The 14,912-nt window shown below is 55.5% G+C and overlaps 1 protein-coding gene across 1 annotated transcript in view; it reads right to left on the reverse strand.

Annotated features, from left to right (window-relative positions):
- LOC130206610 (disco-interacting protein 2 homolog C-like) overlaps positions 1 to 14,912 on the reverse strand; it is an 82,341-nt gene that overhangs the window by 62,221 nt on the left and 5,208 nt on the right. Inside the window, exons 2-3 of the mRNA XM_056434655.1 lie at positions 1,019 to 1,090; positions 572 to 676 (exon numbers count right to left, since the gene is read on the reverse strand). Coding sequence (XP_056290630.1) covers positions 572 to 676; positions 1,019 to 1,090 — 177 coding nt within the window. The remainder of the gene's footprint in view (positions 1 to 571; positions 677 to 1,018; positions 1,091 to 14,912) is intronic.

Raw genomic sequence — 14,912 nt, forward strand, 5'->3', positions numbered from 1 at the left:
GGACTTTCAGTGCTTCGGGCGCCACACTGACAAAACCAGCAGCATTCAGTGCACTGAAAGTACCCGGATGGCGCTCTGCAAACGGGCAGAAAATGCAGTGTAAACGATGGACACTACTCGCCCTAAACGGACACCATCTTGGCTACGTAGCGGAAGAGGAGGAGCCCTTTCGCCAGCTTTTCAATTTATTTCTAAAACAATGGCGGACGAGATGCTACGGTAGCACAAGCGGTCGACCACAAAGGCTCCTGCCGCGATTGTGGAGGTATCGCAGTTTCCACATGGGGTGGAGAAAGGGGTAAAAAAGGGACAACAAGAGGGCAAGAAGTGCATTCATTTTGTCAGTTTAAGTTTCGCGGGTATGGCAAGTAGATTTGCGTCCGTCACTTCCGCCAACTGGTTAACGTAAGTGTTCCATTTGATACAGACTTATCAGCCACGGAGTGCACTGACTTCGTAAAGTGTCCGGTAGTAGACACAGCCACAGACTCCTCCAGACTCCGAGTGACGGGGAGTCCGTGGCGTTAACCAGAGTGATTGACAGCTGCCGTTCTTCTTCTTCTCTCTCTACCTGATCGGTAGCGCTCGTCTCTGGTGCCGGAGGTCCGCCGCCGGTGGAACCGGGCCGCAGAGGAGGGGCCGAGGGGGGTCCGGTGGGACATGGGCTCCTCCATGCCTACAGAGGAGAGCGGGCCAGCAGACGGACACACACACACACACACACACACACATTTATATAGACACACGCGGATGTGCACGCACGCGGCTCACAGGAAGCGGTGGACACAGCGCAGATGAACAGAAGAAGAAGAAGAGGAGGAGGAGGAGGCGTGAGGACGGTTTAGAGATCGGCAGCAAAATGATATTTTGAATAAATAATGAGGTAAAAAGTTGAAGTGAGATCCTGACGGCGTGGTGTGTGACCCCGAGGAAGGTCCAGACACACGTGTGTGTGTGTGTGTGTGTGTGTGTGTGTGTGTGTGTGTGTGTGTGTGAGGGGTCAGATGTCAGAGGTTACCTCTGGCATGGGGAACAAAAGCCCTGATCAGTTTGGACCTCTTCTTCTCATAACCCTTCTGAGTGATGTCGCCTGAAACACACGAGAGACACGAGAGTGAGGGAGGCGGAGCTTGTGCTATTCATCCGCTCATTCAGGACCATTACCAATTATATATATATATATACAATATGTATATATATATACACAGTATGTATATACATATATATATTGTATTGTTTTGCCTCTGTTTGAGCCTCTCCGTGTCTCCCAGTCCGTCAGCGTCTCTGTCCAGACGGTTATTAAAGATAAGAAATAAACAAATAAACAACGTAAAAACCAATGGAAAGGAAATGAATGAAGGAATAATGTATTTACTATTATAACGGACATTCTTTTTGTTTCAGACGGCCAACGGCCAGATGAGTAGGTAGGTAGGTAGATGCCTAGGTAGGTAGATAGATGAGTAGGTAGGTAGGTAGGTAGGTAGGTAGATGTCTAGGTAGATAGATGAGTAGGCAGGCAGGAGAGGCAGGCAGGCAGGCAGGCAGATGAGCAGGCAGGCAGGCAGGCAGGCAGGCAGGCAGGCAGGCAGGCAGGCAGATGAGCAGGCAGGCAGGCAGACGAGCAGGCAGGCAGGAGGCAGACGGCAGGCAGATGAGCAGGCAGGCAGACGCAGGCAGGTAGAGAGGCAGACGAGCAGGCAGGCAGACGAGCAGGCAGGCAGGCAGGCAGACGGCAGACAGGCAGGCAGACGAGCAGGCAGGCAGACGAGCAGGCAGACGAGCAGGCAGGACGAGCAGGCAGGACGAGCAGGCAGGCAGACGAGCAGGCAGGCAGACGAGCAGGCAGGCAGGCAGGCAGACGAGCAGGCAGGCAGACGAGCAGGCAGACGAGCAGGTGGCAGACGAGCAGGCAGACGAGCAGGCAGCAGGGACGAGCAGGCAGACGAGCAGGCAGGCAGGCAGGCAGACGAGCAGGCAGACGAGCAGGCAGACGAGCAGGCAGACGAGCAGGCAGGCAGACGAGCAGGCAGGCAGACGAGCAGGCAGACGAGCAGGCAGGCAGACGAGCAGGCAGGTGAGCAGGCAGACGAGCAGGCACAGAGCAGGCAGGCAGACGAGCAGGACGAGCAGGCAGGCAGACGAGCAGGCAGGCAGACGAGCAGGCAGGCAGGGCAGACGAGCAGGCAGACGAGCAGACGAGCAGGCAGGCAGGCAGACGAGCAGGCAGGCAGACGAGCAGGCAGGCAGGCAGACGAGCAGGCAGACGAGCAGGGCAGGCAGGCAGACGAGCAGGCAGACGAGCAGGCAGGCAGACGAGCAGGCAGGCAGGCAGACGAGCAGGCAGGCAGACGAGCAGGACGACAGATCGAGCAGGCAGAGCAGGCAGGCAGGCAGACGAGCAGGCAGGCAGACGAGCAGGCAGACGAGCAGGCAGACGAGCAGGCAGGCAGGCACGAGCAGGCAGGCAGACGAGCAGGCAGACGAGCAGGCATGAGCAGGCAGGCAGACGGAGCAGGCAGGCAGACGAGCAGGCAGGCAGACGAGCAGGCAGGCAGGCAGATGAGCAGGCAGACAGACGAGCAGGCAGGCAGACGAGCAGGTGACGAGCAGGCAGGACGAGCAGGCAGGACGATAGGCAGGCAGGCAGACGAGCAGGCAGACGAGCAGGCAGGCAGGCAGACAGACGAGCAGGCACAGATGAGCAGGCAGGGTGACGAGCAGGCAGGCAGACGAGCAGGCAGACGAGCAGGCAGGCAGAGGCAGGCAGGCAGACGTCCAGGCAGACGAGCAGGCAGGCAGAGAGGCAGATGAGCAGGCAGGCAGACGACAGGCAGGCAGGCAGACGAGCAGGCAGGCAGAGGCAGGCAGGCAGGCAGGCAGACGTCCAGGCAGACAGACGAGCAGGCAGGCAGAGAGGCATGCAGTGACAGGCAGGCAGTCAGGCAGGCAGACGAGCAGGCAGGCAGAGGCAGACGAGCAGGCAGGCAGGCAGGCAGACGAGCAGGCAGGCAGGCAGAGCAGGCAGGCAGACGAGCAGGCTGGCAGGCAGACGAGCAGGCAGGCAGGCAGACGTCCAGGCAGACAGACGAGCAGGCAGGCAGACGAGCAGGCAGGCAGACGAGCAGGCTGGCAGGCAGACGAGCAGGCAGGCAGGCAGACGTCGCAGAGGACGAGCAGGCAGGCAGAGAGGCAGACGAGCAGGCAGGCAGACGAGCAGGCAGGTGACGAGCAGGCAGGCAGGCAGACGAGCAGGCAGGCAGACGAGCCGGCAGGCAGGCAGACGAGCAGGCAGGCAGACGAGCAGGCAGGCAGGCAGACGAGCAGGCAGACGAGCAGGCAGACGACGAGCAGGCAGACGAGCAGGCAGACGAGCAGGCAGGTGACGAGCAGGCAGGCGAGAGCAGGCAGACAGACGAGCAGGCAGGCAGACGAGCAGGCAAGCAGACGAGCAGGCAGGCAGGCAGACGAGCAGGCAGATGAGCAGGCAGATGACGTGGCAGACGAGCAGGCAGGCAGGCAGGCAGACAGACGAGCAGGCAGACGAGCAGGCAGGCAGACGAGCAGGCAGGCAGGCAGACGTCCAGTGACGAGCAGGCAGCAGAGAGGCAGATGAGCAGGCAGGCAGGCAGACGAGCAGGCAGATGAGCAGGCAGGCAGATGAGCAGGCAGATGAGCAGGCAGGTAGACAGGCAGGCAGGTGGTTCAGGTAGATGAGTAGGTAGGTAGATGAGTAGGTAGATGAGTAGGTAGGTAGATGAGTAGGTAGATGAGTAGGTAGATGAGTAGGTAGATGAGTAGTGTGTGTGTGTGTGTGTGTGAGGGTGTGTGTGTGTGAGGTGGAGGTGTTTATGAGGGTGTGAGTGTGTGTGTGTGTGAGTGTGTGTGAGAGTGTGTTTATGAGGGTGTGTGTGTGAGAGTGTGTGTGTGTGAGAGTGTGTGTGAGAGTGTGTTTATGAGGGTGTGTGTGTGAGAGTGTGTGTGTGTGAGAGTGTGTTTATGAGGGTGTGTGAGAGTGTGATGAGGTGTGTGTGTGATATGAGGGTGTGTGTGAGAGTGTATTTATGAGGGTGTGTGTGTGAGAGTGTGTGTGTGTGTGTGTGAGGGTATATGTGTGTGTGAGAGTGTCTGTGTGTGTGTGTGAGAGTGTGGAGGTGTGAGAGTGTGTAAGGAGGGTGTGTGTGAGAGTGTGTGAGGAGGTGTGTGTGAGTGTGTGTATGAGGGTGTGTGAGAGCAAGCTTATGAGGGTGTGTGTGAGAGTGTGTGTATGAGGGTGTGTGTGAGAGTGTGTAAGGAGGGTGTGTGTGTGTGGAGTGTATGAGGGTGTGTGTGAGAGTGTGTGAGAGTGTTTATGAGGGTGTGTGTGTGTGAGAGTGTGTGTGAGAGTGTTTGTATGAGAGTGTGTGTGTGAGAGTGTGTGTATGAGGGTGTGTGTGAGAGTGTGTGTGAGAGTGTTTGTATGAGAGTGTGTGTGTGAGAGTGTGTGTATGAGAGTGTGTTTATGAGGGTGTGTGTGTGTGAGTGTGTGTATGAGGGTGTGTGTGAGAGTGTGTGTATGAGAGTGTGTTTATGAGGGTGTGTGAGATGTATGAGGTGTGTGTGTGAGTATGCAAAGGAGGGTGTGAGAGAGTGTAATGAGGGTGTGTGTGAGAGTGTATGAGGGTGTGTGTGTGTGAGAGTGTGTTTATGAGGGTGTGTTAGAGAGTGTGTGTATGAGGGTGTGTGTGTGAGTGAAGGTGTGTGTGTGAGAGTGTGGTTTATGAGGGTGTGTGTGTGTGTGTGTGTGTGAGAGGGTGTGTGTGTGTGAGTGTGTGAGAGTGTTTATGAGGGTGTGTGTGTGTGAGGTGTGTGAGAGGTGTGTTTATGAGGTGTGTGTGTGAGAGTGTGTGAGAGTGTGAGGGTGTGTGAGAGAGCGTGTGTGTGAGAGGGTGTGTGTGTGAGAGTGTAAGGAGGCGTGTGTGAGAGTGTGTGCATGAGGGGTGTGGAGAGTGTGTAAGGAGGTGTGTGTGAGAGTGTGTGTGTGTGTAAAGGAGGGTGTGTATGAGAGGTGTGTGAGAGTGTGTGTATGAGGGTGTGTGTGTGAGAGGTGTGAGGGTGTGTGTGAGGTGTGGAGGTGTGTGAGAGTGTGTATGGAGGGTGTGTGTGAGAGTGTGTGTGTGAGGAGTGTGAGGGTGTGTGAGAGAGGCATGAGGGTGTGTGTGTGAGAGTGTGTGTATGAGGGTGTGTGTGAGAGTGTGTGTATGAGAGTGTGTGTGAGAGTGTTTGTATGAGAGTGTGTCTGTGAGAGTGTGTGTATGAGAGTGTGTGAGAGTGTTGAGGTGAGAGTGTGTGAGGGTGTGAGAGAGTGTGTGAGAGTGTGTGAGTGTGTGTATGAGGGTGTGTGTGAGGTGTGTATGAGGTGCGTTGAGAGTGTGTATGAGTGTGTATGAGGGTGTGTGTTAGAGAGTGTGTATGAGGTGTGTGAGAGTGTGTGAGGGTGTGTGAGAGTGTGTGTGCATGAGGGTGTGTGTGAGAGTGTATGAGGGTGTGTGTGAGAGTGTATGAGGGTGTGTAAAAGAGTGTCTGCATGAGGGTGTGTGTGTGAGAGTGTGTGTATGGGGTGTGTGTGTGTGAGAGTGTGTTTATGAGGGTGTGTGTGTGAGAGTGTGTGTGTGTGTGTGTGTGAGGGTGTGTGTGTGTGTGTGAGTGTGTGTGAGAGCAATATGAGGGTGTGTGTGAGAGTGTGTGTAGTGAGGTGTGTGTGAGAGTGTGAGAGTGTTTGTGAGAGTGTGTAAGGAGGGTGTGTGTGAGAGTGTGTGCATGAGGGTGTGTGTGTGAGAGTGTATGAGGGTGTGTGTGTGAGAGTGTGTTTATGAGGGTGTGTGTGTGAGAGTGTGTGTGTGTGTGTGTGTGTGAGGGTGTGTGTGTGTGTGAGAGTGTGTTTATGAGGGTGTGTGTGTGAGAGTGTGTGTGTGTGTGAGGGTGTGTGTGTGAGAGGTGTGAGAGGGTGTGAGAGGTGTGTGAGAGTGTGATTAGAGGGTAAAAGTGTGTGTGAGTGTGTGTGAGAGTGTGCCATGAGGGTGAGGGTGAGAGTGTGTGAGGTGTGTGTGAGAGTGTGTGTGTGAGAGTGTGTTATGAGGGTGTGTGTGTGGAGGAGTGTGTGTATGAGGGTGTGTGTGTGTGTGAGTGTGTGTGTGAGTGTGTGTGGAGTGTGAGGGTGTGCTTATGAGGGTGTGAGAGTGTTAAGAGGGTGTGTGTGAGAGTGTATGTGTGTGTGTGTGAGAGTGTGTTTATGAGGGTGTGTGTGTGAGAGTGTGTGTGTGTGTGAGTGTGTGTATGTGAGTGTGTTTACAGGAGGGTGTGTTGAGGTGTGTGAGAGTGTATGTGTGTGTGTGTGTGAGAGTGTTATGAGGGTGTGTGTGAGAGAGAGTGTGTGTGTGTATGTGAGTGTAAGCGGCGAGGTTGTGTGAGGGTGTGTGTGATATGATGTGTGTGTGTGTGAGAGTGTTTTTATGCTGGCGAGGGTGTGTGTGTGTGAGTGTGTGTATGAGGGTGTGTGAGGGAGGTATTAGGGTGCGTGGTATGAGGTGTGTGTATGAGTGTGTGCATGAGGGTGTGAGAGTGTGTATGATGCAGGTGTGTGAGCAGGCAGACGCATGCAGGCAGGACGCAGCAGGCAGGTAGACGAGCAGGAGCAGGCAGACGAGCAGGCAGGCAGGCAGACGCGATAGACAGATGAGCAGGCAGACGAGCAGGCAGGAGCAGACGCAGGGTAGACAGACGAGCAGGCAGATGGAAAGGCAGGCAGACGAGCAGGCAGGCAGACGAGCAGGTGGCAGGCAGACGATAGTGGCAGGCAGGCAGAGGAGGCAGACGGAGCAGGCAGGCAGACGACAGGCAGGTGGTGCAGGCAGACGAGCAGGCAGGCAGACGAGGCAGATGAGTGGCAGGCAGACGAGCAGGCAGGCAGGCAGGCAGAGTAGGCAGGGCAGTTAGGCAGATAGAGCACAGGCAGACGAGCAGGCAGGCAGGCAGACGAGCAGGCAGACGAGCAGGCAGACAGACGAGCAGGCAGGCAGGCAGATGTCTAGGCAGGCAGATGAGCAGGCAGGCAGAGCAGGCAGGCAGACGGCGGCAGACGAGCAGGCAGGACGAGCAGGCAGGCAGGAATGAGCAGGTGGTAGACGAGCAGGCAGGTAGACGAGCAGGCAGATCGAGCAGCCAGGCGCAGACGAGCAGGCAGGCAGACGAGCAGGCAGACGAGCAGGCAGGCACGAGCAGGCAGCAGACGAGTGCAGATAGACGAGCAGGCAGTGCAGGCAGACGTGCAGGCAGACGAGCAGGCAGGCATGATATAAGGACGAGCAGGCAGACGAGGCATAGACGAGCAGGCAGGCAGGCAGGCATGACGAGCAGGCAGGCATCGAGCCCAGTAGACGAGCAGACGATATGCAGACGAGCCCGGCAGGCAGACGAGCAGGCAGACGAGCAGGCAGGCAGACGATGCAGGCAGCAGACGCACGAGCAGGCAGGCAGACGAGCAGGCAGACGAGCAGGCAGGCAGACGAGCAGGCAGACGAGCAGGCAAGGCAGACGAGCAGGCATGTTGAGCAGGCAGACAGGCATGAGCATAGATGGCAGGGCAGACGATGCAGACGAGCAGGCAGACGGAGCAGGCAGACGAGCAGGCAGGCAGGCAGGCAGACGAGCAGGCAGGCAGACGAGCAGGCAGGCAGGCAGGCAGACGAGGCAGGCAGACGAGCAGGCAGGCAGGCAGATGAGAAGACAGATGAGCAGTGCAGACGAGCAGGCAGGCAGACGAGCAGGCAGGGGACGAGCAGGCAGACGAGCAGGCAGGCAGGCAGGCAGACGAGCAGGCAGACGAGTAGACGAGCAGGCAGGACGTGAGCAGGCAGGCAGATTACAGGCAGTAGACGAGCAGGCAGGCAGATGAGCAGGCAGGCAGGCAGACGAGCAGGCAGACGAGCAGGCAGGCAGACGAGCAGGCAGACGAGTACAGGCAGGCAGACGAGCAGGCAGACAGACGAGCAGGCATTGAGCAGGCAGGCAGATTACAGGCAGACGATATTGCGGCAGGCAGGCAGCACGATTATGGGCAGACGGAGCAGGCAGGCAGGCAGACGAGCAGCAGGCAGACGAGCATGGGCAGGAGACGAGCAGGCAGATGACGAGCAGGCAGGCAGACGAGCAGGCTACAGGATAAGGCAGATCGAGGCAGGCAGACGTCCAGGCAGATGGACGAGCAGGCAGGCAGAGGCAGACGAGCAGGCAGGCAGGCGAGTTATGGCAGACGAAGCAGGCATGACGATAGCAGGCAGATTGCATCGAGCAGGCATAAGCAGAGGAGACAGGCAGGCAGGCAGGCAGACGTCCAGCAGACAGACGGGAGCAGGCAGGGCAGATATATAAACGAGGCAGGCAGGTGCAGCACGAGCAGGCAGGCAGTCAGGCAGGCAGACGAGCAGGCAGGCAGAGGCAGACGAGCAGGTAGGCAGGCAGGCAGGCAGACGATAGCAGGCAGAGGCAGGCAGACAAGCAGGCAGATGAGCTCCCAGCAGGCAGACGAGCAGGCAGGCAGGCAGACGTCCAGGCAGATAGACGAGCAGGCAGACAGATTATAGGCAGGATGAGGCAGGGGCAGACGGGCAGGCACAGGCAGGCAGACGAGCAGGCAGGCAGGCAGACGTCCAGCGCAGGCTACAGGCAGGCAGGCAGAGGAGGCAGATGAGCAGGCAGAGCAGGCAGGCAGACGGAGCAGGCAGGCAGGCAGACGAGCAGGCAGGCAGACGGGCAGGCAGGCAGGCAGACGAGCAGTGACAGACGAGGTGCAGGCAGGCAGGACGAGCAAGTGGCGATGAGCAGGCAGGCAGACGAGCAGGCAGGCAGACGTCCAGCAGGCAGACGAGCAGGCAGACGAGCAGGCAGGCAGACGTTAAGCAGTGGCAGACAGGACGAGCATGGCAGGCAGACGAGCAGCGGTGCTAGACGAGCAGGCAGGCAGGCAGACGAGCAGGCAGGCAGACGAGCAGGTGCAGGCAGGTGACGAGCAGGCAGGGCAGACGAGCAGGCAGGCAGGCAGGCAGACGAGCAGGCAGACGAGCAGCAGTGACGATAGCAGGCAGACGAGCAGGCAGGCAGGCAATGAGGACGTCCAGGCAGACAGACGAGCAGGCAGGCAGAGAGGCATAGCACGATGCAGGCAGGCACGATATAGGCAGACTTAGTGCCAGGCGATATGAGCAGAGGCAGGCAGACGAGAGGCAGGCAGATGGAGCAGTGGCAGGACGAGCAGGCAGGCAGGCAGACGAGCAGGCAGAGTGAAAGAGCAGCAGACGTCCAGGCAGGCAGAATGGAGTCAGGCAGGCAGACGAGCAGGCAGGACGAGCAGGCAGACGAGCAGGCAGGCAGGCAGACGAGCAGGCAGGACGTCCAGGCAGCAGGATGAGCAGGCAGACGAGTCAGGCAGGCAGACGAGCAGGCAGGCAGCGAGCAGGCAGACGAGCAGGCAGGAGCAGGCAGGACGAGCAGGTAGATTACGAGCAGACGACAGGCAGACGAGTTTCAGAGGCAGGCGATGGCAGGCAGGCAGGCAGATGGGCAGGTAGACGAGCAGAGCAGGCAGGCAGGCAGACGATAGCAGGCAGACGAGCAGAGCAGGCAGAACGAGCAGGCAGGCAGACGAGCAGGCAGGCAGACGAGTGGGATAGCAGGCAGGCAGGCAGGCAGATGAGCAGGTAGGCAGGTAGACGAGCAGGCAGGCAGACGAGCAGGCAGGCAGGCAGACGAGCAGGCAGACGAGCAGGCAGGCAGACGAGCAGCAGACGAGGCAGGCAGACGAGCATGCACAGCAGCACGAGCAGGCAGACGAGCAGGCGGCGCAGGCAGGCGATTGAGCAGATAGATAATGAGCAGTGTGACGAGCAGGCAGGCACGAGCAGGTGGATGTTGGCAGTGCAGGCAGATGAGACAGGCAGGACGAGCAGGCAGGCAGGTAGACGAGCAGTGTGACAGAGCAGGTAAGTGGCAGACGAGCTGGGCAGGCAGGCGTGACGAGCAGGCAGCAGCAGGCAGACGAGGCAGGCAGACGAGCAGGCATTACGATAGACAGGCAGGACGAGCAGGCAGGCAGACAGACAGGAGCAGGCAGGCAGACGATAGGCAGGCAGAGCAGGCAGACGAGCAGGCAGGACAGACGAGCAGGTAGATGAGTAGGTAGATGAGTAGGTAGGTAGATGAGTAGGTAGGTAGGTAGATGAGTAGGTAGATGAGTAGGTAGGTAGATGAGTAGGTAGATGAGTAGGTAGGTAGGTAGATGAGTAGGTAGGTAGATGATTAGAGGGCTCGGAAGGAAGGAACAAAAGAAGAATGGAGAAAGAGAAATTGAAAACTGCATTTCACAATCTGAACAAGGAGAACAGCCAAAACATCTGGATCCAATCTGCTCATATGTGTGTGTGTGTGAGAGAGAGAGAGAGAGAGAGAGAGAGAGAGAGAGAGAGAGAGAGAGAGAGAGAGAGTGTGAGTGTGTGTTTTATCTTTGTGAGGCCTTTTCTCAGATCAACCGCAGCATTCCTTCTTCTTCTGCTCTCTCTTTCTCTCTCTCTCTCTCTCTCTCACACACACAGACACACACAGGCACACACACACACACACACACACACACACACACACACAGAGACACAGACACACACACACACACACACACAGACACACAGGTCTGTGGGGATACGCCATCTTCCACTCTCTCACAGCAGAGCAGGGAGGGTGTTGCCTAGCAACGGTTCTCCTGGAGCAAAAATAAATTGTAAAAGGCCTGAGACGGCCATCTTGGATTTGAAGCATCAGATGTGAGAAGTGACGATATCTGAGAGTGTGTGTGAGTGTGAGTGTATGAGGGTGTGTGTGTGTGTATGAGGGTGTGTGAGAGTGTGTAAGGGGAGGGTGTGTGTGTGAGAGTGTGTTTATGAGGGTGTGTGTATGAGGGTGTGTGTGTGAGAGTGTGTGTATGAGGGTGTATGAGGGTGTGTGTGTGAGAGTGTGTTTATGAGGTGTGTGTGTGAGAGTGTGTGCATGAGGTGTGTGAGAGTGGGGTACAGAGGGTGTGTGTATGAGGGTGTGTGTATGAGGGTGTGTGAGAGTGTGTGCTGAGTGTGTGTGAGAGTGTGTGTATGAGAGTGTGTGTGTGAAAGGAGGTTTGTGTGTGTGTGTTTATGAGAGGTGAAAAATATGAGGGTAAAGTGTGTGCATGGCGAGGGTGTGTGTGTGTGCATGAGTGGTTTATGAGGGTGTGTGTGTGTGAGAGTGTGTGTACAGGTGAGGGAGACAAAAAGTGTGTGTGAGAGGTGTTGCAGAGGGTGTGTGTGTATGAGAGTGTGTGTATGAGGGTGTGTATGAGGTATGAGTGTGAGAGTGTGTGCAGAGTGCCAGGGTGTGTGTGTGAGAGTGTGTGAGTATGCAAAGGAGTGTGTGAGAGGTTTTGTATGAAAGTGTTTAAGTGAGGGTGTGTGTTAGGAGGAGTGTGTGCATGAGGGTGTGTGTGAGAGGTATAGAGAGGTGTGTGAGAGTGTTTGAAGGGTAAGTGTGTTAGGGTGTGTGAGGGTGTGTTAGGCAGTGTGAGAGTGTGTATGAGGGTGTAAAGAGGGTGTATGAGGGTGTGTGCAAGCCAGGAGAGTGTGTGTGAGAGCAAATGAGGGTGTGCAATGAGGGTGTGTGTATGAGAGTGTGAGTGCATGAGGGTGTGTGAGAGTGTGTGTATGAGGTATGTGTGTGTGAGTGAAGGGGTGTGTGTGAGAGCAAGTGTGTGCTGGGAGAGTGTGTATGAGGAGTGTGTGAGAGTGTGTGCAAGGAGAGTGTGTGAGTGTGAAAGGTGCATGTGTGGCAGAGTGTATGATGGAGGTGTAAGGAGGGTGTTGTGGGTGTGAGTGTGCATGAGATGAGGTGTGTGAGAGTGTGTGTATGAGGGTGTGTGTGTGTGAGTAAAGAGTGTGTGTGTATAAAAGCGAGGGTGTGTGTGAGAATGTGTGTGTAAGAGAGGGCAGGAGAGGCAAAAGGAGAGAGTATGTGTGTGAGTGTGTGAGAGTGTGTTGAGGGTGTGGGAGGTGTGGGAAGGAGTGTGTGTGTGAGAGTGTGTGTATGAGGTGTGTGTGTGTGAGTGTGTGTGTATGAGGTGGTGGGTGAGAGTGTGTTTGGTGAGGTGTGTGTGAGAGTGTGTATGAGGGTGTGTGTGTGTGAGAGTGTGTGTGTATGAGGGTGTGTGTGAGAGTGTGTATGAGGTGTGTGTATGAGGGTGTGTGTAGAGTGTGTGTATGAGGGTGTGTGGAGAGTGTGGGCTGAGGGTGTGTGTGTGAGAGTGTAAAGAGAGCAGGTTTATGAGGTGTGTGTGTGGGCAAGAGGCTGTATGAGGGTGTGTGTGTGTGTGAGAGTGTGTTTATGAGGCAGGAGAGTGTGTGCATGGTGTGTGAGTGTGTGAGAGTGTAAAGAGGTGTGTGAGTGTGTGTATGAGTGTGTGTGAGGGTGTGTATGAGGTGTGTGTGTGAGAGCAGTATGAGGGTGTGTATGAGGGTGTGTGAGAGGTATGAGTGTGTTTAGGGTGTGTGTGTGAGAGGGTGTGTGAGGGAGAGGTAAAAGGAGGGGTGTGTGTGTGTGTGTGAGTGAGTGTAAGGAGGGTGTGTAGAGAGTGTGTGTATGAGGGTGTGAGAGTGTGTGTATGAGGTGTGTATGAGGGTGTGAGTGTGTTGAGGTGTGTGAGAGTGTAAAGGAGGGTGTAAGAGAGGTGTGTTAGAGAGTAAAAGGTATGAGGGTGTGTGTGAGAGTGTGTGTAAGGAGGGTGTGTGTGTGGAGTGTGTTTGGTGAGGGGTGTGTGTGAGGGTGTGTGTGTGTGTGTGAGGGTGGGTGTGTGTGTGTGAGTGTGAGAGGTGTTTATGAGGGTGTGTGTGAGTGTGTGTGTGTGAGAGGTAAGAGAGCAGGCTTGAGGAGGAGGGTGTGTGAGGAGTGTGTGTGTATGGAGGTAAAAAGATGTGGAGATGGGTAAAAGAGTGTGTTTAAGAGGGTAAAGAGTGTGTGTATGAGGTGGTGTGTGAGAGGTATGAGGGTGTGTGAGAGTGTAAGGAGGGTGTGAGAGTGTGTGCATGAGGGTGTGTGTGTGTGAGTGTGTGTATGAGGGTGTGTGAGTGTGAGTGAGTGAGTGAGGGTGTGTGTGAGAGTTTGTAGAGAGGTGTGTGAGAGTGTGTGTATGAGAGTGTGTATGAGGGTGTGTGAGGTGTGTAAAGTGTGAAGGGAGGAGTGTGTATGGAGAGTGTGTGTATGGCAGTGAGGGTGTGTGTGAGTGTGTATGAGTGTGTATGAGGGTGTGAGAGTGTATGAGGAGGTGTGTGTGTGTGAGAGTGTGTATGAGGGTGTGTGTGTGAGAGTGTGTATGAGGTGTGTGTGAGAGTGTGTATATGAGGTGTGAGAGTGTGTGTAAGGTGATTGTGTGTGTGAGAGTGTGTATGGAGGTGAGAGTGTGTATGAGGGTGTGTGTGAGAGTGTGTGTGAGAGTGAGTTTATGAGGGTGTGTGTGAGAGAGTGTATGAGGTGTGAGAGTGCAAAGAGAGTGTATGAGAGTGTGGAGAGTGTGTGAGAGTGTATGAGAGTGCGGGTGTGTTTATGTGGGTGTGTGTGTGAGTGTGTGTGAGTGTGTGTTATGAGGGCAGGTGTAATGAGGGTGTGTGTGTGAGAGTGTGTGTGTGTGTGTGTGTGTGAGGGTGTGTGTATGAGGGTGTGTGTGAGAGTGTGTGTATGAGAGTGTGTGTGAGAGTGTTTGTATGAAAGTGTTTATGAGGGTGTGTGTTAGAGAGTGTGTGTATGAGGGTGTGTGTGTGTGAGAGTGTGTTTATGAGGGTGTGTGTGTGAGAGTGTGTGTATGAGGGTGTGTGTGAGAGTGTGTGTATGAGAGTGTGTGTGAGAGTGTGTGTATGAGGGTGTGTGTGTGAGAGTGTGTGTATGAGGGTGTGTGTGTGAGAGTGTGTGTATGAGGGTGTGTGTATGAGGGTGTGTGTGTGAGAGTGTGTGTATGAGGGTGTGTGTGAGAGTGTGTATGAGGGTGTGTGAGTGGGTGTGTGTGAGGGTGTGTGTGAGGGTGCGTGTGAGGGCGTGTGTGTGTGTGAGTGTGTGTGTGTGAGGGTGTGTGAGAGTGTGTTTATGAGGGTGTGTGTGTGAGAGTGTGTGTATGAGGGTGTGTGTGAGAGTGTGTGTATGAGGGTGTGTGTATGAGGGTGTGTGTGTGAGAGTGTGTGTATGAGGGTGTGTGTGTGAGAGTGTGTGTATGAGGTGTGTGTGAGAGTGTTTGTATGAGGGTGTGTGTGTGAGAGTGTATGAGGGTGTGTGTGAGAGTGTGTGTATGAGGGTGTGTGTGTGAGAGTGTGTGTATGAGGGTGTGTGTGTGAGAGTGTGTGTATGAGGGTGTGTGTGAGAGTGTGTGTATGAGAGTGTGTGTGAGAGTGTGTGTATGAGAGTGTGTGTGAGAGTGTGTGAGGTGTGTGTGAGTGTGTATGAGGTGTGTGTGTGAGTGTGTTTATGAGGGTGTGTGTGAGTGTGTGTGAGTGTGTGTGTGTGTGTGAGAGTGTGTTTATGAGGGTGTGTGTGTGAGAGTGTGTGTATGAGGGTGTGTGTGTGAGAGTGTGTATGAGGGTGTGTGTGTGTGTGTGAGTGTGTGTGAGTGTGTGTGTGAGTGTGTGTGTGAGTGTGTGAGAGTGTGTATGAGGGTGTGTGTGTGAGAGTGTGTGTATGAGGGTGTGTGTGAGAGTGTGTATGAGAGTGTGTGTGTGAGTGTGTTTATGAGGGTGTGTGTGTGAGAGTGTGTGTGTGTGTGAGAGTGTGTGTTTATGAGGGTGCGTGTGTGAGAGTGTGTGTGTGTGTGTGTGTGTGAGAGTGTG

Source organism: Pseudoliparis swirei, chromosome 16 (genome assembly GCF_029220125.1).
Source record: "Pseudoliparis swirei isolate HS2019 ecotype Mariana Trench chromosome 16, NWPU_hadal_v1, whole genome shotgun sequence".
Lineage (NCBI taxonomy): Eukaryota > Metazoa > Chordata > Actinopteri > Perciformes > Liparidae > Pseudoliparis > Pseudoliparis swirei.